Below are 25,502 nucleotides of genomic sequence, written 5' to 3'. Positions count from 1 at the left end.
CGGCATCACACTGAACATAGGACTGCTTTAGGGACTCCAGCTCTGGATTTTTACTCGGAGTTTAACCCCAAAGCCATCCCCATGAGTGGGTATTGCCGGAAGGCAGCGTAAGTTTGAGATCAGAGTTTTCCTTCTCCTAGATGAGCTGCCAACCACGGTTGACAAGCCTCATCTGCCTGAAGCAACTGGTTTTAAGTTGTCAGTAACCCACCTTTACCTCTTCTCCTGTCAGTAGAAATGGTCCACTGGGCTTAGTCGCTAAGACACACTTAAAAGCCAGGAGCTGGACTTGGTTGTCAGAAGCTTTTTGGGAGCATTTAATATATAGTGGGAGCTTAACCCCAGTATCACCCCCGGCTATAACAATATTAAGGAACAGAATAGTCCACTGACCAATCTAAATTAGTACTATTTTTAAATGAACATTGTAGGACAAATGCAGGGGAAGTAAGGGTTATTTTGAAAAGGCAGATAGGTGGAGCTGAGTCAATGGCTGGATCTAATTCAATGGCGGAGTAGGTTCCACAGGCTTGATGGCGGACTCCTGCTCCTATTTCTTATGTTAATATGAAAGAGTACATCTAGGACATAATTCTATTTATTACCATGATGTCTGTAGCTGATAACAGTACAAATCTATGCCCAGTTAAAAGCAAGTCAAAGAGAGACGCTGTCCTTTTCTTGCTGGGAATTCTGCTCAGTATTACGGCTTTCTCAAAAACGACAGCAGCAGACTGTGTATGGTTATTACTATATGATTGAAAGGTATCTACAACCTCATCTTTCTGAATAATTGGAGAGGTGAGAATTAAAAGCAGTCTGAAATGTGTGACTGGTCTGGTTGAACCCAAGAACTGTTTATTGTAAAGCAGTGTTCCTGATCTTCCTTTAATTTATTTGATGAGATTAAATTGATGCTCTCTATTTAGGGATCAGCTTTGCCCCAATCATTCAATGAAAACCCTGAATAATTTTACACGTAAAAGTATCTCTTCCACACTATTTATTATTTAGCGATACAGCGTGAGGTGGTCCCTTCTTGACCTTCGAGCAGCGCTGCCTCAGCAACCCCAAAAACCCTAAACTAATCCCGTGACAATTTACAATGACCAATTAACTATCCAGTAGGTCTTTGGACTGTGGGAGGAACCCAGAGCACCTGGGGAAATCTCACGTATGCCACAGGGAGGACGTACAGAAGACATCAGGATTGAATCCCAAACTCCGACGCCCCGAGCTGTAATAGCATCGCGCTAATCGCTATGCTTTATTTTATATTAATGAGAAAAACATTTATTTATTTATTGACTGATTGATTATCTGTAACCTACAGTAGTTTTCATGTCTTACACTGTACAGCTGCCACAAAACAACAAACTTCATGATCTATGTCAATCGTAACGAACGATTCTGATTTGGATTCTCTTTTGATTTTTTTCAGTTCCAGTGAGAATAGATCCAATTTCACAACTAACACCTTAAACCTAAAATCTCACATTGTTATTGCAGCATACAGACGTACACAGCAATACCATTAAACAGCACTTGCACGTCACCTTTATACGGTGGAAAAGGATATCTCCAACCTTCCCAAAGAAAATTAAGTTGGTGTCTCTTTAAATAGAGAATGGGCTGACTTCTGCAGCAGGCAGCAGGATGAAGTGTGTTGCAGTTTATTTTTGTGCAGTTTCTCTGACTCTTGCTTGTGATGAATTTGGAACAGTAAGATTACAATCGGCAGCTGATTACCAAGTTGAACTGATACAAGAGGAGGCCTGCACGTCAGGAAAATCTTAGTTCAAATGACAGGTGCTCCTGCCATCTTTTCACTAGAATATTCAATCCAAAAATTTGATCCTTGTTAAAAATTAATTTCAACAACATTTTTCATTGATTCAAGTTCAGCAAGATCATTCTGACTGATGTCAGTATTTTTTGCCCCTGGACCTCACTGTAAAACAAAAGGTAATATAGGTCTACTTGGTTGCATATGTAGTTGTGAGCCAAGTCTGCCATTTAGCTCAAGTCTAATTGACAAATCTTTGACTGGCAATTGGGGGACTGTTTTGTCAAGTACATTCGCTCTGTTTGCAACAAGCAGGATTTCCCAGTAGCCAACCATTGTAATTCCAATTCCCATTTCTATTCTGACAAGTCAGTCTATGGCCTCCTCTACGGCCACTATGAGGCCACTCTCAGACTGAAGAAGCAATACCTGATATTCCTTCTGGATAGCCTCCAACATGATGGCATGAAAATCGATTTATCTAACTTCTGGTAATTAACCCACCCTCCTTTTCTATTCCCCACTCTTGATCCTGTGTTATGTCTTCTCTTTTTCTCACCTGAATATCACCTCCCCTGGTGCCCCTCTTCTTTCCCTTTCTCCCATGGTCCACTCTCCTCTCCTGTTACAGTCATAGAACCATAGAACACTACATCACAGAAAACAGGCCATTCGGCCCTTCTAGTCTGTGCCAAAACATTATTCTGCTAGTCCCATTGACCTGCATCCAGCCCATAATCCTCCAGACCTCTCCCATCCATGTATCTATCCAATTTATTCTTAAAACTTAAGAGTGAGCCCGCATTTACCATGTCAGATGCAGCTCATTCCACACTCCCACCACTCTCTGAGTGAAGAAGTTCCCCCTAAACCTTTCCCTTTTCACCCTATGTGCTCTCGTATTTATCTCTCCTATGTGCTCTCGTATTTATCTCTCCTAATCTAAGTGGAAAGAGCCTATTCACATTTACTCTGTCTATACCCCTCATAATTTTGTCAACCTCTGTCCAATCTCCCCTCATTCTTCTACGCTCCAAGGAATAAAGTCCTAATCTGTTCAATCTTTCCCTGTAACTCAACTCCTGAAGACCTGGCAACATCCTAGTAAATCTTAAGCACAAAATAATCTGCAGATGCTGGGGTCAAAGCGACACTCACAACACGCTGAAGGAACCCAGCAGGTCGGGCAGCATCCGTGGAAAAGATCGGTCGACGCTTCGGGCCTGAACCCTTCGTCAGAACTGTAGAGGGAAGGGGCAGAGGCCCTATAAAGATGGTATGGTATGAACATAGAATTCTCCAACTTCTGGTAATTCCCTTCTCCTCCTTTCCCCTATCCCTATGTCACTCTGCCCCCTCCCCCAGCTGCCTACCACCTCCCTCTTGGTTCCGCCTCCTTCTACTACCCATTGTGTTTTCCCCTATTCTTTCTTCACCTTTCCTCCCTCCCCTCCCCCACCCCTTTATCTTTCCCCATACTGGTTTCTCACCTGGAACTGACCAGCCTTCTTCTTCCCACCCTCCCCCCATCTTCTTTATAGGGCCTCTGCCTCTTCCCTCTACAGTCCTGACGAAGGGTTCCGGCCCAAAACGTCGACCGATTTTTTCCACGGATGCTGCCCGACCTGCTGAGTTCCTCCAGCGTGTTGTGAATGTTCCTAGTAAATCTTCTCTGCACTTCTTCTTCTTTAGCCCTTCACCTTTTCCAGCTATCGTCTCCCAGCTTCTCAGCTCATACAGCCCTCCCCCACCTGCCTACCATCCCCCTCACCTGGTTACAGCAGTCACCTTTTAACACGTTCTTGTTCCCCTTCACCACCTTCTTATTCTTCTACCTCCTTTTCCAGCCCTGATGAAGAGTCCCAGCTCAAAATGTCGACTGCTCACTCCTTTCCATAGATGCTGCCTACTATGCTAACTTCCTCCATCACGTGGATTTTCAGAATCTGTAGAATCTCTTATGGTGCACCACGTGATCCAGTTTTGACAAAGAAATTAAACTGAATGAACAAAAATGAACAAATCATAGATTGGAAAGGATTGCAAAATCTGTGTTTTCTCTTCCATTTCCTCCATGTACTTGACGTTTCTGAGTATCGCATCAGCTGAAGATCAACATGGAGGGTTTTGCAATATTTAATGATGCTTGGAGGCACTTCCACATTTTACATGAAAGGATATGTGGCCCTCCTTTAAAAAAGGACACCTCAAACACTGCATGACAGCTTCGGCATGGTTTAAAAAGGACCTGCCAGAATGGTGGTCAAAGCATTGTTTCAGCAGGGAAAATAAATCTCATTCTCCGATCACTGACATGTAAGTACTTGATATTAACTAGAAAGTAAAGTATGGAAAATGGCTCACTCCCTGGGGTGAGCAGCATCAAATGCAAACATATCATCTCCAAGGGATGCTTGATTGTATCACTCAAGCATTTGCTTTGATTCACAGTGCTAACCCAGTGCTAACTCAAAAGGCAATGCCGAGTAGAAGTGCTACATTTAGACTGTGATTGCAAAGACATTGCTCAAACGATGACCTAATAAAGAACCAAGAGGCCGAGCTGCCGGTGGGCTGTTTTACATGGGAGATGTCTCTTAAATTGGCTTTGTCTCTCTCTGAAGTATTTTCCTTATTGTGAAGGAAAACTGGGAGACAGATTTTTGGATATGTAAGAAATTGGAAAATACGGGACTAATTACAGGAACATGAGTATTTGCAGCATTTTCTGTTTTGAACATTTCTGGCTGTAGCACACTCTGTGGAGGGAGCAGACTTCAGGTAACTCTGTAGCTACTCATTCAGGTCTCAGAATGTCAGCAGGCACTCCTGTATCAACAAAAACAACAAAGTCATGAATGTTTGTCTAGTTGTACTGAGGTGGCTTCAATTTCCAATTTACATAAGAAACAAAAGTTAAATTTTGATTAACAACATACATCAAAGTTGCTGGTGAACGCAGCAGGCCAAGCAGCATCTGTAGGAAGAGGTGCAGTCGACGTTTCAGGCCGAGACCTCTAAAATGTAATATATGGCTAATCTTTTACCTCGGCATTATATCCCTGTATTAATCCATAACCCTTGATTTCCTTAACACCCAAAAATCTATTTTTGGGTGGAGGGAGGAGAAGATGGCGACGTGACGCAGTGCGCGCGGCCGTTCTGAATTGATGTCGATATGTGTAACGAGGGGCCATGCATCAATCGGATTTGATGGGGGACAGCCGTGAAGAGCAGAGGAACATCTGGAGAAACTTCTGAAATGCCTGCTTTGCTGCCACTGCTACTGTGCGATCGAGAATCTCTGGAGACGAAGGCCCCAAATCCTCGGCTTTGCGTATTGCCTGTTGCTGGGGCCGAGATGGAAACGCTCGGCAGAGATGGTGCTCGGTGCATCGGTGTCGGAGAGCTGGTTGGAGGCTCGGAGTTTTTCGGATGGACTCGGAGTCGGATTGTGGTCGGATGTTTCCAGGATGCTGCATCGGCAAGTTTGCGGCGCTGGAGGTTCACCGTCTGCGTGAAATGATGGAACTTTCGAGAGACTCAGATTTTTACTGTGCCATGGTCTGTTCTTATGAAATTACAGTATTGTTTTGCACTGTTGTAACTATATGTTATAATTATGTGGTTTTTGTTAATTTTTAAGTCGGTTTGTCATGTGTTTTCGTGATATCATTCTAGAAAAACATTTTTATCATTTCTTAATGCATGCATTACTAAATGACAATAAAAGGGGACTGCGTGTCCTCATAATCATAATCATAATTATAATCTCTAAGCCTCAAAATATCAACAGTTCTCCTGGATAGAATATTGTTCAGATGCTAATACTTTTTCACACCACAGAAGAACCAAACTCTTTCAGATGGTTCTCTGTTTCTAGACACTCCAGAGAAGCCAGATAGCAGAAAGACCATCCTTGCATATACCCTCTGAGCCCTGCGAGGTTTTTATGTCTGTTTTATCTCTCAACGAACAACTATCCCATCCCAAAAATCAATGCAATCCTTCATTATAATCCCGCTATTGCAAGTATAATTTCCTGAAGTAGGAACGTGAGCCCCTGTGTGCAGTATTTCAAATATAGCCACATGAGTACATGGCATTATTGGAGCAAGGCATGTCCATTCTTGTATTCAAATCTCTTAAGATACTGGCAAACCTACCATTTGCTTCTTGATTTTTTTGTAGGTAGATGGAATTAAAATACAAATAGTCAGGTAGATTCGGCATCAGATTAGAGTTTGAATGGACTACTCCCTATCTGTCTTCTCAATTACGAAATTGCCTATATTTATCTCTGGAAACAGCTTATTTACTAATGTCTATTATAAACCCACGGACTCTCACAGCCTGTTACTTGTAAATGCCATCCCCTTCTCTCAGTTCCTCCATCTCCACTGCATCTGTAGTCAGGACCAGGCTTTTCATTCCTGAACTAAGGAGATGTCCTCCTTCTCCCAAGAAAGGGGCTTCCCTTCCTCAACCATCAATGCTGCCCTCAACTGCAACTCCTACATTTCACGCATATCTACCCTCACCCTATCCTCTAACTGTTCCAGCAATGATAGGGTTATCTTGTCCTCACCTACCACTCTACCGGCCTCCAAGTCCAGCATATAATTCTTCATAAACTCCGTTGTCTCCAACAGGATCTCACCACCAAGCACATCTTTCCCTCCCCCCAACTTTCTGCTTTCTTCAGGGATTACTCCCTACATAACTGCCTTATCCATTTGCCCCTCCCCACTAATCTCCCTCCTGGCGCATAACAAGTACTACACCTGCCCCTACACCTCTTCCCTCACTACCATTCAGGGCCCCAGTCCTTCCAGGTGAGGTGACACTTCACCTTGAGTCTGTTGGGGTCATCTACTGTGTCTGGTTTACCGGTGTGGCCTCCTGTATATCGGTGAGACCTGATGGAGGTTGGGGGATCGCTTCGCTAAGCACTTATGCTCTGTCCGGCAGAAAAAGCGGGATCTCCCAGATGCCACCCACTTGAATTCCATTTCCCATTCCCATTCCAACATGTCAGTCCATGGTCTCTTCTGCTGTCACGATGAAGCCACACTCAGGTTGGAGGAGTAACACCTTATACACCAATCTGTTGGAGTTTTTCGAGGAGGTTACCAGGAAAGTGGATGAAGGGAAGGCAGTGGATATTGTCTACATGGACTTCAGTAAGGCCTTTGACAAGGTCCCGCATGGGAGGTTAGTTAGGAAAATTCAGTCGCTAGGTATACATGGAGAGGTGGTAAATTGGATTAGACATTGGCTCGATGGAAGAAGCCAGAGAGTGGTGGTAGAGAATTGCTTCTCTGAGTGGAGGCCTGTGACTAGCGGTGTGCCACAGGGATCAGTGCTGGGTCCATTGTTATTTGTCATCTATATCAATGATCTGGATGATAACGTGGTAAATTGGATCAGTAAGTTTGCTGATGATACAAAGATTGGAGGTGTAGTAGACAGTGAGGAAGGTTTTCAGAGCCTGCAGAGGGACTTGGACCAGCTGGAAGAATGGGCTGAAAAATGGTAGATGGAGTTTAATACTGACAAGTGTGAGGTATTGCACGTTGGAAGGACAAACCAACGCAGAACATACACGGTTAATGGTAAGGCACTGCGGAGTGCAGTGGAAGAGAGGGATCTGGGAATACAGATAGAAAATTCCCTAAAAGTGTCGTCACAGGTAGATAGGGTCGTAAAGAGAGCTTTTGGTACATTGGCCTTTATTAATCGAAGTATTGAGTATAAGAGCTGGAATGTTATGATGAGGTTGTATAAGGCATTGGTGAGGCCGAATCTGGAGTATTGTGTTCAGTTTTGGTCACCAAATTACAGGAAGGATATAAATAAGGTTGAAAGAGTGCAGAGAAGGTTTACAAAGATGTTGCCGGAACTTGAGAAACTCAGTTACAGAGAAAGGTTGAATAGGTTAGGACTTTATTCCCTGGAACGTAGAAGAATGAGGGGAGATTTGATAGAGGTATATAAAATTATGATGGGTATAGATAGAGTGAATGCAAGCAGGCTTTTTCCACTGAGGCAAGGGGAGAAAAAAACCAGAGGACATGGGTTAAGGGTGAGGGGGGAAAAGTTTAAAGGGAACATGAGAGGGGGCTTCTTCACACAGAGAGTGGTGGGAGTATGGAATGAGCTGCCAGACGAGGTGGTAAATGCGGGTTCTTTTTTAACATTTAAGAATAAATTGGACAGATACATGGATGGGAGGTGTTTGGAGGGATATGGTCCGTGTGCAGGTCAGTGGGACTAGGCAGAAAATGGTTCGGCACAGCCAAGAAGGGCCAAAAGGCCTGTTTCTGTGCTGTAGTTTCTATGGTTCTATGGTTCTATTCTGTCTGGACAGTCTCCAACCTGATGGCATCAACATCGATTTCTCTAACTTCTGCTAATGACACCACTCCCCACCTCCCTTCACCATTCCCCACATTCCCATTTCCCTCTCACCTGAACTCATTACTTGGCCATCATCTTCCTTTGGTGCTCTTCCCACTTTTCTTTCCTCCATGGCCTTCTGTCCTCTCCTATCAGATACTCCCTTCGCCAGCCCTGTATCTCTTTCACCAATCAACTTCCCAGCTTTTTACTTCACCCCTCCCTCCTCCCAGTTTCACCTATCACCTTGTGTTTCTTCCTCCCCAAACCCCACCTTACTCTGACTCCTTCTCATTTTTTTCTCCAGTCCTGATGAAGGTTCTTGGCCCGAAACGTTGACTGTACTCTTTTCCATTGATGCTGCCTAGCCAGCTGAGTTCCTCGATCACTTTGTGTGTGTTGCTTTGATTTCTGGCATCTTCAGATTTTCTCTAGTCTGTATTTATCTATATGACATCCACTACTCCACTCCTCCCTGAAATCATCCACCACTATAATCCAAACCATCCCTTCTCTTGACCACTAATCTGCTTCCTATCTTCCACACACCATGAATTCCAGCTTATCTCAAAATCTGCTTGTTATGTTGTGTAACTTCAAGAGTTTAAACTAACTCATGGGAAGACATGGGGGTCCAGGAATGTGGGTCTAACTTCGTGTTTATTTTAAGCGAGGTGTGAGCGAATCACGTGGTACTGTGATGGCGTATGCAGTTAACTTGCAATCAATTATTTAAATGAACAAGAATGCTTAATCAACCAATATATATACAAATTACTCAAATATTGCTGAAACATTAAATACACAACACTGCTGACCGTAACTAATCGTGCACTATACTGTTTGCTAAAGCAGCTTGAGTCAATTGGTTCAGTGGCCTCTTTCAAGTCTCTGCAATTTTCTATAAGAATAAAAATAAGCTTGCAACTCAGTCATGTATTTAATGCTTTATGCCAGGTGAAACTAACAGACATTTTTTAAAAGAATAACCCTAACAAAGAATTTAATTTAAGCTGATACTTTATCAGTAGACATCAGTATTTAGTAGAATCGGACCTGTAGTGATAGGGCATTGGTGAATCTGCTCTAGGAAAGTTGTATACAGTTTTATTCTCCTTATCCGGGGACTGAAGTACTTACCATATATTAAATTGATAAACTGGTAAATTGGTTTATTATTACTACATGTACTGAAGTGAAAAACTTGTTTTGCATGCCATCCATACAGATCATATCATTACAATAGTGCACTCAGGTAGTACAAGATAAATGATAACAGAATGCAGAATGAAGTGTCACAGTTTCAGTGAAAGTGCAGTGGAGGTGGACAGTAAGATACAAAGCCATAACGAGGTAGATCAAGAATCTATATTATTGTACTAGGGGACAATTCCATAGTCTTATAATAGTCAGATGGAAGCTGTCCTTGAACCTGGTGGCACGTGCTTTCAGGCTTCTGTATCTTGCCACAATGGGAGGGGGAGAAAAGTGATTGTGATGGGTGGGCCATTGATTGTGTTAGCTACTTTACCGAGGCAGCAAGAGTCCACGGAGGGGAGGCAGGTTTCTGAGATGTGCTGAGTTGTGCCCACAACTCTCTGCAAGTTCTTGTGGTCACGGGCTGAGTAGCTGCCACACCAAGCTGTCAAGCATCCAGATAGGATGCTTTTTGTGTACATCAATAAAAATTGGTGAGAGTCAAAAGAGAGATGCCAGATTTCTGAGATGTCTTCTATGGAAGTAGAGGTGCCGGTGAGTTTTCTCTGTCATGGCCTCGATGTGGTTGAATGGAGGACAGGCTTTTGGTGATGTTCATTCCTAGGAACTTGAAGTGATCAATCTACTCAGCCTGAGCACTGTTGGTGTAAACAGAACCGTTTGCACCACGTACTTCGTCAAGTCAACGACCAGCCCTTTTGTCTTGCTGATATCGATGGAAAGGTTGCTGTCATGACAGCATGTCACTAGGTAAAGATTCACCAGACTTGTCTCAAGGATTGCTGGACGAGGGAAGATCAAGTAGATTGGGACTGTGACATCCAGAGCTGAGAAAGTTAGAAGGAGACCACATTCACATATACTAAGTTCTTCAGGGGCTTGACAGTCTGGATGTACGGAAGATCAAAATCAGAGTCAGGTTGAAAAATGTGCTGTTTTGCATCAGCAGTACAGTGAAATACATAATAAACAGACACTATAAACTAAAATAAGAAATAAGTAGTGCAAAAAGAGACGGAAAAATTAGTGAGGTAGTGTATATGGGTTCATTGTCAATTCAAAAATCTGATGGTAGAGGGGAAGAAATTGTTCCTAAAATGCTGAGTGTGTGCCTTCACACTCCTGTACCCCCTCCTTGATGGTAGCAATAATAAGAGGGCACGTCCTGAGTGATGGACATCCTTAATGAAGGATGCCACCTTTTTGAGGATTCACCTTTTGAAGATGTCCGCAATGCTAGGGAAGCTAGTGCCCACGATCAGCTGGCTAACGTTGTACTTTCTGCAGCTTTTCCCAAGCACTCCCTCCATAGCAGGCAGTGATGCAACCAGTTAGAATGCTATGGTATGGTACATCTGTAGAAATTTGCTGGAGCCTTTGGTGGCATACCAAATCTTGTCAAACTCCTCATGAAATATTGCCGCTGTTGTGCTTTCTATGTAATTGCATCAGTATGCTGGGTCCAGGATAGGACTTCAGAGATATTGACACCCAGGTGTTTCCCATAGCTTTGAATCTAGGACGAGGGCCACAGTTTCTGTGGTAGTCCATTTAGAACCTAAATGGGGAAAGAAATTCCTTCACTTAGTGGATGTTGAACTTTTTGAATTCATTACCTTGGAGGGCTGTGGAGGACCAGTCATTGTGTCATATAGACAAAGATATCTAGATATTAAAGGAATGAAGGAGAATTTGGATGGTGCTGCAAAAGGCTGGGGAGGATCAGTCATCAACTTAGTGAATGACATGATTACTCACAAGGCTGGATGGCCTACACCTGCTCCTATTTCTGTTAATTGCCTCACTCAGCAAACTCGACTTTATCCTACAATGTAAAGTTAAAGTTCATACCTGAGTTATTAACTCCTTCACAATCGTAACCCTTCCCACCTCTATAATGTCATTTACTGCCACCACTGTTCCCCACTCCACCTCATTCCTTAAGTTTTGTGTGTATTTCCTCCCCTCATATTGTCAATACCGCCATCTAATCAAACACTGGGATTCTTGTTCTGAATTTCTGATTACAGACAAAATGCACAACATAAATCTTACAGCCAAAATAAAACATATCAGATGTTTGTTACCTCCTTCAGTTTAAATTTCCAATGCAATTAAGCATGTTTCTCTTGCCCTATTGAAGATTGAACACAATTAAAATACTGCTGCAAGAGCCTCAGTTTTGACTTGGTACCCATTTAGGTGCTTCTACATGAGGTCTCATGTAGCACTGAGGCTAGACCGTGAATCATGTGTTGACGTACCATTAGGCTGATCAGATCCTAAATTACAAAAAATTTCAATTTTTCAATCCCCAACACTTGTGCATCAATTTTTTTTGAGGAATTCTATAGGAATTCTCAAAAAAAAGTGCCAAAGTTGGTACAATATTTAGAACCAGTGATCATCCACCAATATAGTAGCTCAGAGCTCTTAACTTAAGTACAATAGCATTTGGCAGGGAAGTTGAATTACACTCAGAAACTGATAGAATTGTTACAGGTGTTGATTCATACTAGAGCATTTACAATAACAGCACAATCCTGTAAGGTAACATCCAAAGCTAAAGGCAATCTGTGTTTTTTTTCTGAATGAGTGTATGCCCAAATTAAAGTCTTTGTACACCAGGCATTCATTCAAAGAAAAAGATATTGGATTAAATACTACGTGCACACCAGAATTGGGATATTTATTGGAGTTTCATCCATTTTTATAATACTGCACTGAAAGAGATGATGTCATTGGTTCTTCGATTAAGCAATCCAATTTAGCTCCACTCTCTTCTCCTCATCCCCAATCTCTTGCAAATTTTTAAAAAGTATTTTTCAAACTGCTGTTGAATCATCTTCCAACACCTTTGTAGGTTATGTATTCTTGAAAGCAACTGAATATGTAAGCAACATTATCTTCTATCGTCTAGTTATTATACTAATCAGTGTTATTGTAACTGTCCTCCTTCACTTGACTCGACCTATTCCACAAAAACCTTGTGATTTTCAAGATCATCTGAATGATGATTTTTAAAACCTTCAGTTATCACCTTTATCAATAATTTTCCTAGATCTATATTACCTATTAGAAATTCAGCTTTCCTTGTTCTGTGTTTTCTTGCTTTACCTTATTCATTCTTTATTTTCATTTTCACATTTACCTTTCAAGAACTATTCCTTCTGAGAAAAATTTTGTAATATTATGACCAATTCATTTATAATCATAACCGTATATTTATCCATGGAAAATGGCTTTCCTTCAGACTGTCTTCTTCAGTTGTTGGCCAGAAAATGTATCTCATTGACTGATTCTTGCATTGCTGTATAATCAGTATTAGCAGCAGAGAGGAATGGATGTTGGTTTGTCTACCACTGCAATTGTATTCAGAAATAATGAGAGGCTTGAAAGAATACATCAGCTGAAATAGTTGCTCAAATCAACTCTTAGTTCTCACCACATATTTTCATTAGCATACAAAATCAGATGACGCCTTACCGTGAATATCTGCCAGCTTCTGTCCCATTCCATCATAGTATATTCTTCCACCTTGTGCTGTTGGGAAAAAATAAGTCATGAGGGAACTGGGAGGTGAGCAATAGGAATAGGAACCAAGTGGCATGTCTTTGAGAACTTCATGAGGTTTCCAGCAAAACTCTCGAAATCTAGGATGGTCCATGACTTTTTTTTCAATGTCATGAATTGTCAGTAAACGCTCCTTGGTGAAGATGTTCCTTTCATCATCACCTCTTGCCAGAAATACAAGTTCCATCCTCCACAGGGCATGTGTCTGCGTGTCTCCGTTAACGTAAGTGCTTGGATAGTTCTTTTGTGACGCAGCCCTTGCTTGTTGTATTTTGAATCTGTTGTAGCTCTCACTTAAGCCTGAATTTGAGATCAAGTCTCTTTTCCGCAGTTGGATTCTATCCGGCCATTGGGTTTCACTTGATTTATCAATGGTTTTACCTAGGGTGGCAGCAATAAACTCTGAATTATTACTGTGCAGTCTCTGTAATTCTTCAATGATGAGTTTCTCCAATGTTGCGGATGTGTACTCAGCCAGGTCACGTCGGTTTCTCCCCCAGGACCCAAACTGGGACTTTAAAGCAAGGGTCAACGCATCAAAGTGCTGTGAGGAAACATGGTTGCGAATCTCAAAGGCATTGTAGGATATATCTATGTCGAGGTTAGAACAATGCATAAACATGAAAATAGTGAGAATTGTTGGAATCGTGCAACCTATTACTAATATTAAGGCAGTGCAATATGGGTTAGTAAATATCCACCCAACTACTCCCCAAAAGCCTTTAACTTTCAAATCATGGAATAGTCTTTTAAAGCTGCAGTGGCATTTCTTGCAGAGTTTTTCGCCTCTGTGGGAGCTAACAGACACATCGTATTCTTCTTCTTCCAGCCACAAATGTTGCACCAAAGGGTCGTCATCACTTTCCATATTAATATCTGTTCCAAGGAAGGAGGTGTGAATAGAAAGAGAAGAGAAAACTGAATTGGACCCTGGACTCTTCTTGTCTTCAGTCTGTCTTCCAAGTGAACATCCAATTTAACAACATCTACAACAGAAAATACAAACCAATAAATTTTATTACTTTTAAATGAGGGGACACCATGAATATTTAAAGAGATTTGCAATAGCACTGAGGCACACAGTATTAAAATTTAACTCAATGCAATGAATCAGCCAATGGCTTGGAAATTATATCGTTATTTCTGTAGCGTTATTGTACTTACACTGCCATGAAATGAAAGAGTGATAAACTCCGTGCATTATGTCCTGGAATCCTAGAACACAGAATTAGTCTGTGAGCCAGGACCCCAAATTTGGCCCACCTGTACCACCTGGGGGGAATAATTCTTGTAGTGATTTTTGGCAAGATATACACCCCTAGTGCTAGAAAATATGTGAGAGCATTGCAGCGGTGGTAGCTTTCTTGCCTGCAAGAAGAATCTGGTGTGGACACTTGCAAGGCAAACAGATCCGGAGAATCAGACAATCCCAAGCTGGACTGGTTTTAATATCAGCACCAGGGACCAAGAACCAATCTTACAAGATATTGTTGGGTATCTGCCAACCATCAATTTACCAGCCACAAAGTTGACCACAGTATTTGAAATCCTGAACCAATCAGAGCTAATCAGGAAGGAACTTCATCTAGAAACAATTGTAGTAGTCATGGATCAAGCACTCTATGCAAAAGCTACTGAAATTGCCTGGAAGCACAAAGAGCGCTTCTCCACCATTCAGGAAGCTTGCTGCCACTGTTGGCATAGAGGTTTGTAGGGCTCTCATCGGGTTGCACGCATATACAGGATGTGACACTGTAAACGTGTTTGCAGGCAAAGGGAAGACAAGTGCCCTAAAACTTCTGACCAGCAACATGGAAACTCAGGACACATTCTTAGAGTTGGGTCAGGAGTGGGACCTCTCCCCAGAACTGATCGGCAAACTGAAGGCATTTACATGTCTCCTGAATGCCCCAAAAGCATCGACCACCAAGGTCAATGAGCTCAGGTATCACATTTTCTGTGCCATAAAAGGTGAAATCGAAAGTCATCAACTCCCACCATGCGAAGACTGCTTAACAAAACATGCACAGTGAGCCAACTACCAGGCTGGTATATGGAGAAGGTGTTTGGAGAAGGACCTACAAGTGCCAAGCCCTGTTAGCAGAGGATGGAAGATGGAGAGAAAAGGGGAAGCTGAACAGTTGGTGGTGCACTGGATGGAAGGCCAGCCAGCACCCGCTGCCGTCCTGGATCTACTGGCCTGTAACTGTCCAAAAAAATGTTCACTCCCAAGATGTATGTGTGCTGCAAATGGCCTCAGGTGTACTGACATGTGTAGACTGGCAGACTGTGAGAACCAGGCATCCACCTCAGAGAGTGTGGAAAGTTCAGATGAAGATGTGGAAGACTTGGAAAATTATTATGATTATTAATAGGTTATGAAAGTATGGAAAACAAAGTATGGAAGGCAGTCTTTGATTAAATATATTCATTTTACAACCAAATGGGGCCTAGGTTATGGCCGTGTGGAACCATACATTTGAATTATTGTACTGTAATTCTATATGCTATGACAAAAGCTTAAGATTGTTTTGATTTGATACAACAATATGGAAAATATCATGACATTGATAAAACTCCAGAAATCTCTCCAAATGAGGTCTTTTACCTTTTGGGAGGTGGAGTAACATTTTCGGCTGTACTGATGTTAATATGGAATATATACAAAAAGTGATTACTTATTTGAAGTAATAAGGCTACCACTGGTGCAATGCTATCACATATTTTCTAACTCTAGAGATGTATACCTTGCTAAAAATCACAATGAGCATTATTCCCCTCAGATGGTGCCGACCAACCCTACTGGCTCACAGACTAGATGAGGATATTCATTTCAATGTGGCTGTGCGGCTTGAAAAAGACTAATAACATTTTTTTTTTGACATCAGTCTCACAGTCATGGATTTCCATGTACTTATCCAAGATCTATGTAATTGTTAGGAAAGTTTCTGCCTCTACTGGCCTTCTCAGGCATCAAGTTCCAGAATCCTATCACCCTCAGAGTGGAAAAAAAAGCTTTATTTTTTTTTCTAATCTGAGAACAAATTGCTTTACATTCGTACCTTTGGTTTCTGATCTACCTACTATGGCCTTAACTTTAATTTTATCAAAGTTCTTTGTAATTGTAAGTTTCAAGTAAGTTCCTCCTCGGCTTTCTCTGTCCCAATAGAAATCAGACTAGGTTGTTTAATTTTTCCTCCCTGCTACAAAGCTCCTTGTAAACCACCTTTGCACCCTCATCTGTGTCATCACATCCTTCCACTAAAGTGGGACAAGATCTATACACAGTTCTCATGCAGGGACCTAACCAGTATCGAATATAATGTCAACTCTTCATATTCTTATAATATATACCTTATCATATATACAGCTATATCATTCCCTTCAACCTTACTGTGTTACAGCAGATTCTACAACTTCATTACGTTTTTACCTAAATTCCCTAAGGATTTTCCACATAGCTGTCTTATGTTAATGAGTTTTAATTTTACTCAGTTCTTTCAATGGAAAAATTCTCTTCACATCTGCTTGATCAAACTTTTTCATAATTTTCAAGGCACATTTACCCCATAGCACTCCTTTCTCTAAAGCAGAAGTTCCCAACCTTGTTTATGCCATGGACCAATGCCATTAAAGAAGGGGTCCACACACCCCAGGTTGGGAACCCCTGCTCTGAAGAAAAGAACCTTTGACATTCCATTTCAGATTCTTTTTCTAAAAATTCAATATTGTCAAATCCCCATCAGAGTCACTTCTCTAATTGTAGAGATCCCCGCACCAAGAGATGGGATGTCATTTTCCAGTGTTGAGTATTGGTGTGTTTTTCACTCTCCAGATACTACATTAAGCATTGAACTGGTTCAGATTGGGCTGATTAAATTCATCATTAGATGTAATTCAACTTATTCCATCAGTCCTTTCAGAAAGGTATTCCATTGTTGAGTAAATTAATCACATAATAGTATATTGTAAAGTGCATTCTTGGCAAGAAAACAAAAAATTCAACTGCTCATGACTTTTGTCAGCAATTCAGTTGAAAACAATTTCTTTTAAAAATAAGCAAAGTTTATCTGGTATTACCTCTGCTTTCTCATGAGAGAAGTTCCGTTTAAATCAGCTTGTTATTCACAGATTGATTTTTAACTTTATTCCTGTCTCTATTCATATATTTTGCAATGATCTGTTTAGGAATATACATCAGAAAACTAGAAAATCAGAAGCCCATTACCTTAAATAGCTGATGTATGACTGGATGCAGTCATTAAAAGCAAACACACCTGTCATTCCAGTGGAGTTCAGATCTGGTTGCTGAGTGTTGAAATTGATAATCAACAACTTGCTGTTGCAGGTAATGTTTTGCAATCTACACACTGTGCTCGACCACATTGGTCAGTTTGGCTCTATTGCTGCTCTGCTTACCTTTACTGACTTGGAAGGCTGATTTGTCAATGAATACTCTAACTTCTACGGATGTACTGTGGAAAGTATCCTCACTGTTTGTCTGGTTTGGCAATGTGAATGTGCAGGAATATAAGAAGCTATAAGGAATCGTGGACTCAGCCCAAAACATCACAGCTCATTCCTCCCCACAAGCGGTCATTTCTACAGATCTCCAAGAAGTGTTGCCTCAGGAAGGCAACATCCATTGTCAAAGATTCCCCACCATCTAGAGATCATGCCATCCTCTTGTAGCTGCCACCAGGCAGGAGGTACAGAAGCTGAAATCTCACACCACTAGTTTCAAGAATAGTATCTTCCTTTCAACCATTTGGTTCTTAAAACAATTGGCACAAACCTAATCATGACTGAAGTTTAGCAACACGATGATGACTTTCATCACTATGCGCTGAAATGGACTTCGGTTTTTTTTGGCAAAATTGTGTTCTTTCCTTTAAAAATGAGCATAATTTATGTTCTTTATTAATGTGATAGCTGTGTGCCTGGGAATGCTGCTGCAAGTACAGTTTTCATTGCACCTGACCATACTGTATGCGTACTTGTGCAGATAACAATAAACTTGATTTTGACCTGAGTGTAACGACTCTAGAGATCTGAACAACGAACCTAGGCTGGTGCAATACAACAGTTAAAATAAATCCATTGAATAGGGCAAAACACCAAGAAATATGACTGGTTTAAATAATTGCAATAGGACCAAATCTTAAGCATGTGCCTGCTGTTATTAGGTTACAACACAGGTGATAACAAAACTGTTATCACAGTGCTCATTGTTACTCCACTGAAAACTGGGTCTAGAAATCCATGGGTTGTTGTTAACATTCCCTTCTTCCTCTACAGATTGCCCAGTTTTGCAATATTTTCTGGAGTAATCTATTGAATCACTGAGTTGGCAACATCTTCGACTACTTCTGAATTACATTTGTGGCTAAAACTGAAAATTTCATTACTCTTGGTTGAATGGGGATAATGTGAATCCTTGATGGTGTGCTACAACATAGCTCCAACTTAATTGCATGCTTGGTCCTAAGAAGAGGAAACTTGTTATGTTTTGTAACTCCAAAACATAAAACTAATCAAAAGAAAAGCACGGGATCCTGGGATAACGTGTCTACTTCATTTTTACCATAGTGAGGCGCGCACTAATGATGTGGTGGCACAATGACATATGGTATTCACATACTTCTTACATAACCCGTAATGAATTATGTGAACGAAGAAAGGACGCTTAATCAAACAATATATTTACAATATTACTCACATATTACCCTGAAATATTAAACACACAACAATCCTCTCTTGCTTAGCTATAAACTCCAACTCAATATAGAATGCATCTCAACTCAAATACGTAGCAGATTCCTGTCCAGTCATCTTATATATATTTAAATATATGCAGTAATCTATATAATACAACTACTATATAGATTTGGGTGGTGGGGTGGAGATCCGTCCCTACCAAAGGAGGTGCAAGGTGCTATTAGCCTGCGGGTCACCCTGGGGCAAGGTGCAGCACGTGTTTAGCCCCCACCCCCACCAATCAGGGCCACATGAAGCCATGGGAGCAGGTGGTGGATGGTCATATGAGCAGCTGATGCATATCAGAAGTCCTGGATATGCGCCCAGTGATGCCAGACAGACAATCTCTGAAGAGTGTCGATAGTGGCTGAAGTCACACGTTTTGTCAAGACACTGCCCAGAAGTAAACAAAGGCTTCTGTTGAAAAATTTGCCAAGTACAATCATGGTCGTGGAAAGACCATGATCACCTATGTCAAACGACACAGCATATAAAGAATGAACTATATAAACATCAACAGCATAGTGAATTTTAAATTGCCCCATTCAGGCCTAAAGATTTAATAGCTTTGGAGGATTCCTGTCCTGGACCCACGATATAAATATTATCGCAAAGAAAGCATGACAACACCTCTACTTCCTCGGGAGACTGCAGTGGTTTGACATGTCATTGAAAACCTTGGCAAACTTGTACAGATGTGTGGCGGAAAGTATGCTGACTGGCTGCATTACAACATGGCATGGGAACACCAAGGCCTTTGAGTAGAAAATCCTACAAAAGGTAATGGATTTGGCCCTGTACATCATGGATAAAACCAAAGTTCCTCACCACCCAGGCCATGCTCTTTTCTCACTACTGTCATCATGTAGGGCGTACAGGTGCCTCAGGACTCACACCACCCGGTTCAAGAACAGCTACTACCCCGCAACATTGAACAAAAGGGGATGGCTACACTCATTTAAGGACTCTGTTGTATTGTTATTTCATGCTCACTATTTATTGCTATTTATTTATATCTGCATTTGCAGAGTTTGTTTACAGTTTACAGTTACCGTTCTATAGATTTGTCAAGTACGTCCGCAGAAAAAGAATCTCAGGGTTGTAAGTGGTAACATGTATGTACTCTGATAATAAATTTTACTTTGAATTTGGAATTTTCCTGACAAGGGGGCTCATTCTGCTTGTTGTGACACACTGTGACTGTGAAACAATCACAGGTTCTGGGGCGTCCTCTGTGGTGGCTATAGAAGTTGACTCTGGGACTGCAGGTTCTGACAGCTCTGGACACCTTTCTTCTGGATATGTTGGTATCCTGAATAGTGTATGGCAAGCTGCTCGATCAGCTTTTCTCTCCCAGGACACCAGACAAAGCTTTGAGCCAACGCTTTGAGTCAACGCTTTCATTTTAACCACGTCTAGATGACTGGCCTGAAGCTCCTCTAACACTTCAGTTCTTAGCTTGGATGGTAGAAACTCTCAATCCCCACATCAGGCAACTCCTGCCAAGGACAAGTTCATTCCAGCACTGGTAAAAATGGGGCAACTGCCATTTCTGCCCCACATTCCAGCTATTTTGGATGGCCACGTAGACGTGAGGCAGTGTGTGGTCTTTTCTGGTTTCCCTTTCTACTATCTCTGCCATACTAGGGAGACTTTCAGTTTGCATTAAAGAGAATACATCAAGAGAAGCATCCTCTTTTGTCTAAGAGGACAACCTTGTTGAGTACCTCGAAAAAGAGGGAAAAAAGGTGAGCTTAAAGAGTTAGTACGGACCGAGGCCACAGGAGAATGATATAACAATTTGATCCAGGATATAAATTTCGAGCTAAAATTAAACATTTCAAGCACCTTAAATAAGTAAGGCCATTCTACTCTATCAAAAGCTTTCTCAGCATCTAAAGAGATAACACACTCAGGAACATTTTGTGAGGGGGTATAAACAATATTTAACAGTGTGCGAATGTTATAAAAAGAGTAACGACCTTTAATAAAACCCGTTTGGTCTTCCGAAATAATAAAAGGAAGTACTTTTTCTAATCTGTTTGCTAATAACTTAGAAAAAAATTTAGAATCAACATTTAATAAAGATATTGGTCTATAAGATGCACATTGAGCAGGATCTTTATCCTTCTTTAATATTAAAGAGATTGACGCTCTATTGAAAGACTCGGGAAGTTTACCAAGTTTCAATGAAGCCTCAAAAACCCTACAGAACCAAGGGATTAATGAAGGTGCAAAACATTTATAAAATTCTGCGGTAAACCCATCAGGGCCAGGAGCTTTCCCCAGGTTCATAGAGGAAATAACATTCTTAATCTCATCAGTGGTAATGGGAGTATCTAGCATAGAAGACATATCCTGTGAAATCTCAGGGAAGTCTAGGTTATCTAAAAAATCATTCATAAATTTAGAGTCTCGAGGAGACTCTGATTGATATAAGGAAGAATAAAAATCAAAGAAGATTTGATTAATCCCCGCATGATCAAGTATCAGTCGATCATTTTGATTATAAATCTGATTAATTTGAGATTTAGCATAGTTAGACTTCAATTGGTTAGCCAACAGTTTGCCAATTTTGTCACTGTGTACATAAAATTCACTTCTTGTTTTCTTTAATTGGTTTACAATTGAGGACGAAAGTAATAAACTGTGTTCCATTTGAAGTTCAGTTCTTTGTTTATATAACTCCTCAGAGGGAGCTGTAACATATTTCTTATCAATTTCCTTAATCTTGTCCACAATTACCAACTCCTCCTGCTTCAGCTTCTTCCTCAAAGCAGCAGAATACAAAATAATCTGACCACGAATATAAGCTTTAAAAGTATCCCAAAGAATGTTCACAGAAATATTCTCTGTATAGATGATTGTAAAAAAAAGATCAATCTGTTCATTCATAAATTTAACAAAGTCCGAATCCTGAAGCAACAGCGAATTAAAACACCATTGTCTATTATTTTGTGTATTGGCCTGAATTTTAATAGAAAGCTTAAGTGGAGCATGATCCGAAATGGTTATAGAGTCATAATCACATTTAATCACTGAAGAAATAAGACGAGAGTCAATAAAGAAATAATCAATTCTTGAATAGGAATGGTGAACATGTGAAAAAAAAGAAAAATCTTTTTCCTGAGGATGCAAAAAACGCCAAATGTGCGTCGACCCAGAATCAGAGAGGAATGAATTAATCAAAGTTGCAGATTTATTAGGTAAGGTCCGTAGAGGAGCCGAACGGTCCAAAGCTGGAGATAAACAGGTATTAAGATCTCCGCTCCAGATCAATGAAAACTCATTCAAATTCGGGAACTGATTGAATAATGATTTATAAAATTCCGGACAGTCCATATTGGGAGCATAAACATTAACCAAAACTACCTTTTTATTAAATAGTAGACCACTAACCAGTAGAAATCTACCATTCGGATCAGAGATAATATCATGTTGTATAAAAGTAACTGAGGAGTCTATAAAAATAGAGACGCCTCGAATCTTAGCGTTAGAGTTCGAATGAAACTGTTGTTCCTTCCAGAATTTAAAAAAACGTAGTCTATCCCCCCTCCGCACATGGGTCTCTTGTAAAAATAGAATTTGTGCTTTAAGTCTCCGGAACACTTTAAAAACTTTTTTCCTTTTAATAGGATGGTTAAGACCATTAGTATTCCAGGAGACAAAATTAATAATAGACTCCATAAACCCTAAAGTCAACCCGCAACAAGGAGGATTGACGATAGGCTCGACCCATGAACCCGGAAAGGGAACAGAACAGATAAGAGATACCGGGAAGGAGAACGCCACCAATACTTCAATAGTGTACATAGCCCAAGAAGAAAAAAACTAAAACGTGAAGCCCCTCCCACCACCCCCACCCCATGATTCCAAGGCTAAATCTAACACAGACCAGCCAGAAAGAAGCAAGCACTAAAACTACCCCCATGACTTCCGATAGACGCTCCCTAAAAAAAAGTGTAAATATAAAAAAGATCAGCTAGTTATAAAACAGTAAAAGAATAAAAAAAAGTAAATCAATTAAAACAAACACTTAATATAACAGAGAAAAAGTCAGAAAATATTTTAAAAAACGCAACAAACCCCAGACCCTATGAATAAACAAAAAAAAAAGAAATTATTAACATAAACTAGTTATGAAAACCTACAAAAAAAAGTAGATTTAAAAACTACATAATTTAAGGCCTCAAAGGAAATACATAGAATGACGCTGAGGGAATAACCACCCAGAATCCCCTGGGAAAAAGAAAGGAATGACGCAGATAGAAAGAAAGTTTAGCAACCATATTAATTAATCAAAAATGAACTTTTCTGCCCATATAAGGCAAAAAAAAAATTAAGGGCGACAAATTCACAACCTCCGATCAAACGGAGATAGTTAAAAATTACGATTAAGATGTTGAAGGTGAAAATTGATCCAGATAACTCTGGGCATCTGATGGAGATTCAAAAAAACGGAGGGCTCCATCCAACGTACCAATCCTTAGACGTGCTGGGTAAAGCAGCGCTGGTTTTAAATCCATCTTGTAGAGTTCCGACATCACAGATTTGTAACGAACCCGTTGATCTCGAATTGGTTTGCTGAAATCCTCCACGAATCGGAGCTTAAGATCCAAAAAATCAATGTAACCTTTAGATCGAACGAAACGAAACAGTTTCTCCTTGTCTTGAAAGTAATGAAAACGTAAGATGACATGTCGAGGTTTATCTGACTTAGACGAGTATGATGGAACTCTGTGAACACGATCCAGTAACGGTGGTTGGTCAGGAAATACAGTAGGAAATGCATCTTTTAAAAGTTGAGAAAAATACTTCATAGGGTTATCAGATTCAACAGCTTCACGCACCCCGATCATTCGAAGATTCTGCCGTCGCATTCTGGATTCTAAGTCAGAGTTTTTAAAGGACAGAAAGTCAAGTTTCTTCTTCATTACATTAATTGTTTCTTTGATTTTCTCCATCTTGAGTTCATTTTGTTGCGTGGATTTTTGAAGATCAGATATAGCCGACTGATGTTCCATAATAGATGTTTGTATCTTATCGATTGAATCGGCAATTTTCTGGAAATTAATTGAAATTTCTGCACGAATCAGCTCCGTAATAGAGGTTGAAATTTCCCTTTGAATTAGATCCGATATAGCTTTCAAAGTCACCGGTGGTTCAGTCGGAGGAAAATCGGTACCTTTCGGTCTAACCGGAGGTTTGCCGTCCTTCCTGTTTTTTCCATTCTTAGACATAGCAGACCTTAAAAGCATCCGATTATCAAAGAGCCCAATTTATTTCAAAATATTGTAAAAGTCGATGCCTTAATGGTTAATTAAAATATAGCTGATCGTGAGAACAAAAACTCAGAGGTAATGGAGCGAGTCAAGAACACGACTTCACTCCATGAGCTCTACCAGAAGTCCTCGTCACCTACTTGCTTTTACACCCACTTCTAATTCTTCTATCACCCTCTGCAAATTGAAGTCACTAATTAACCTACCCACCAGCCTGCACTTGGGATACGTGAGAAAACTAAGATCACTGGGCGATCACCCGAGGTTGGGACTGAATTTGGGATCCTGGAGCCACGAGGCAGCTACACCATCGGCTGGACCAGTGTTCTGTCTTTGATTTTTGAGTGTAATACCACTAACAGAAGATACCATTTCAACTATGACTTTCCCGACACAAACTCTGAAATCCGCACAGCCTCAGCAAGTGGTAGCGTAATGGTTAGCACAACGATTCGCAGCACAGGCGACCTGGCTTCATTTCCCACCACTGCCCATAAGGTGTTTCTACTTTCCCCCTGACACAGCATGGGTTTCCTTTCGGGTGCTCCGATTTCTTCCACAGTCCAAAGATGGTAAATTAATTGGTCATTGTAAATTGTCCTGTGATTAAACTCAGATTAAATCAGGGGATTGCTGGACAGTGTAGTTCAAATGGGCTGGAGTGGTCTATTCTGTGCTGCATCCAAATAAATAAACAGATAAATATATAAGTGGAAAAGTTCACTATTGTTGGGAGTGTCTACGATTGTATGCTATTAGGTAAAGAGTGCAGGGTTGTTGAATATGTGTGATGTTATTTGTTGTTTGCTGAATATCCTTTGTTGGATTTCCTGAATTTAGCTTTAACATCCATCAGATATACAATATTATTTTTCAATGAGAAAGCAGTTTACATGTTGAATTTTGCTTAGTTTCTATCAGATCCATAGTGTTATTTTTCTTTAACAGGTGCTTCTGAAATGCAAGGAAATAAAAGCGAAAGGCTAAAGCCTTTTGCAGATATGGGTTCATATTTCCATTTCAGTTGCATTGGAGAGAAATATGAGGTGACTGATACAAAGCGATTCAAGGGCAGGAATGCCTCTCTGAAGTCAGGGCACTGGGACAGATTTAAAATCAATCTCCAATATCAGGACGTATCAACTTTAATATCAACTTCAATATCATCCATCTTAAAGGATGAAAGTTATGAAAGAGTTTCGACCTTTGTATGATACATTTAGGGAATAATCAGACCATGTACTTGCTACTCAGTAATCTCTGCTGTGCCAAATGAGCTCTGCTGTCATTGCTCTGCAGGCAAAGGTCTTACAGATGGGCACCTTGTGGAATAACACAAAATGAATGGGTGATTAAGCGAAATACTAGTGCAGTTTCTAAGAGCATTGGAAAGTATCTCAACATGAAACACTGTAATTATTTCTTATAGGCATAGATAATGACCTTCAATTTCAAGCTGTTGGTGAAGCAGGGTGTTTCACTTTGCA

General features: G+C 40.7%; 1 protein-coding gene across 2 annotated transcripts in view; it reads right to left on the bottom strand.

Moving 5' to 3' along the window:
- Positions 1-25,502, bottom strand: part of disp3 (dispatched RND transporter family member 3) — a 439,032-nt gene that overhangs the window by 303,115 nt on the left and 110,415 nt on the right. For both annotated transcript variants that reach the window (XM_063033465.1, XM_063033466.1), the window contains exon 3: positions 12,890-13,962. In XM_063033465.1, the coding sequence (XP_062889535.1) occupies positions 12,890-13,844 (955 nt within the window). In that variant the 5' untranslated portion in view covers positions 13,845-13,962. The remainder of the gene's footprint in view (positions 1-12,889; positions 13,963-25,502) is intronic.

Source organism: Mobula hypostoma, chromosome 25 (genome assembly GCF_963921235.1).
Source record: "Mobula hypostoma chromosome 25, sMobHyp1.1, whole genome shotgun sequence".
Lineage (NCBI taxonomy): Eukaryota > Metazoa > Chordata > Chondrichthyes > Myliobatiformes > Myliobatidae > Mobula > Mobula hypostoma.
Note: the sequence above shows the minus strand (reverse complement) of the source record. Positions and strands in the feature narration are given on the sequence as shown.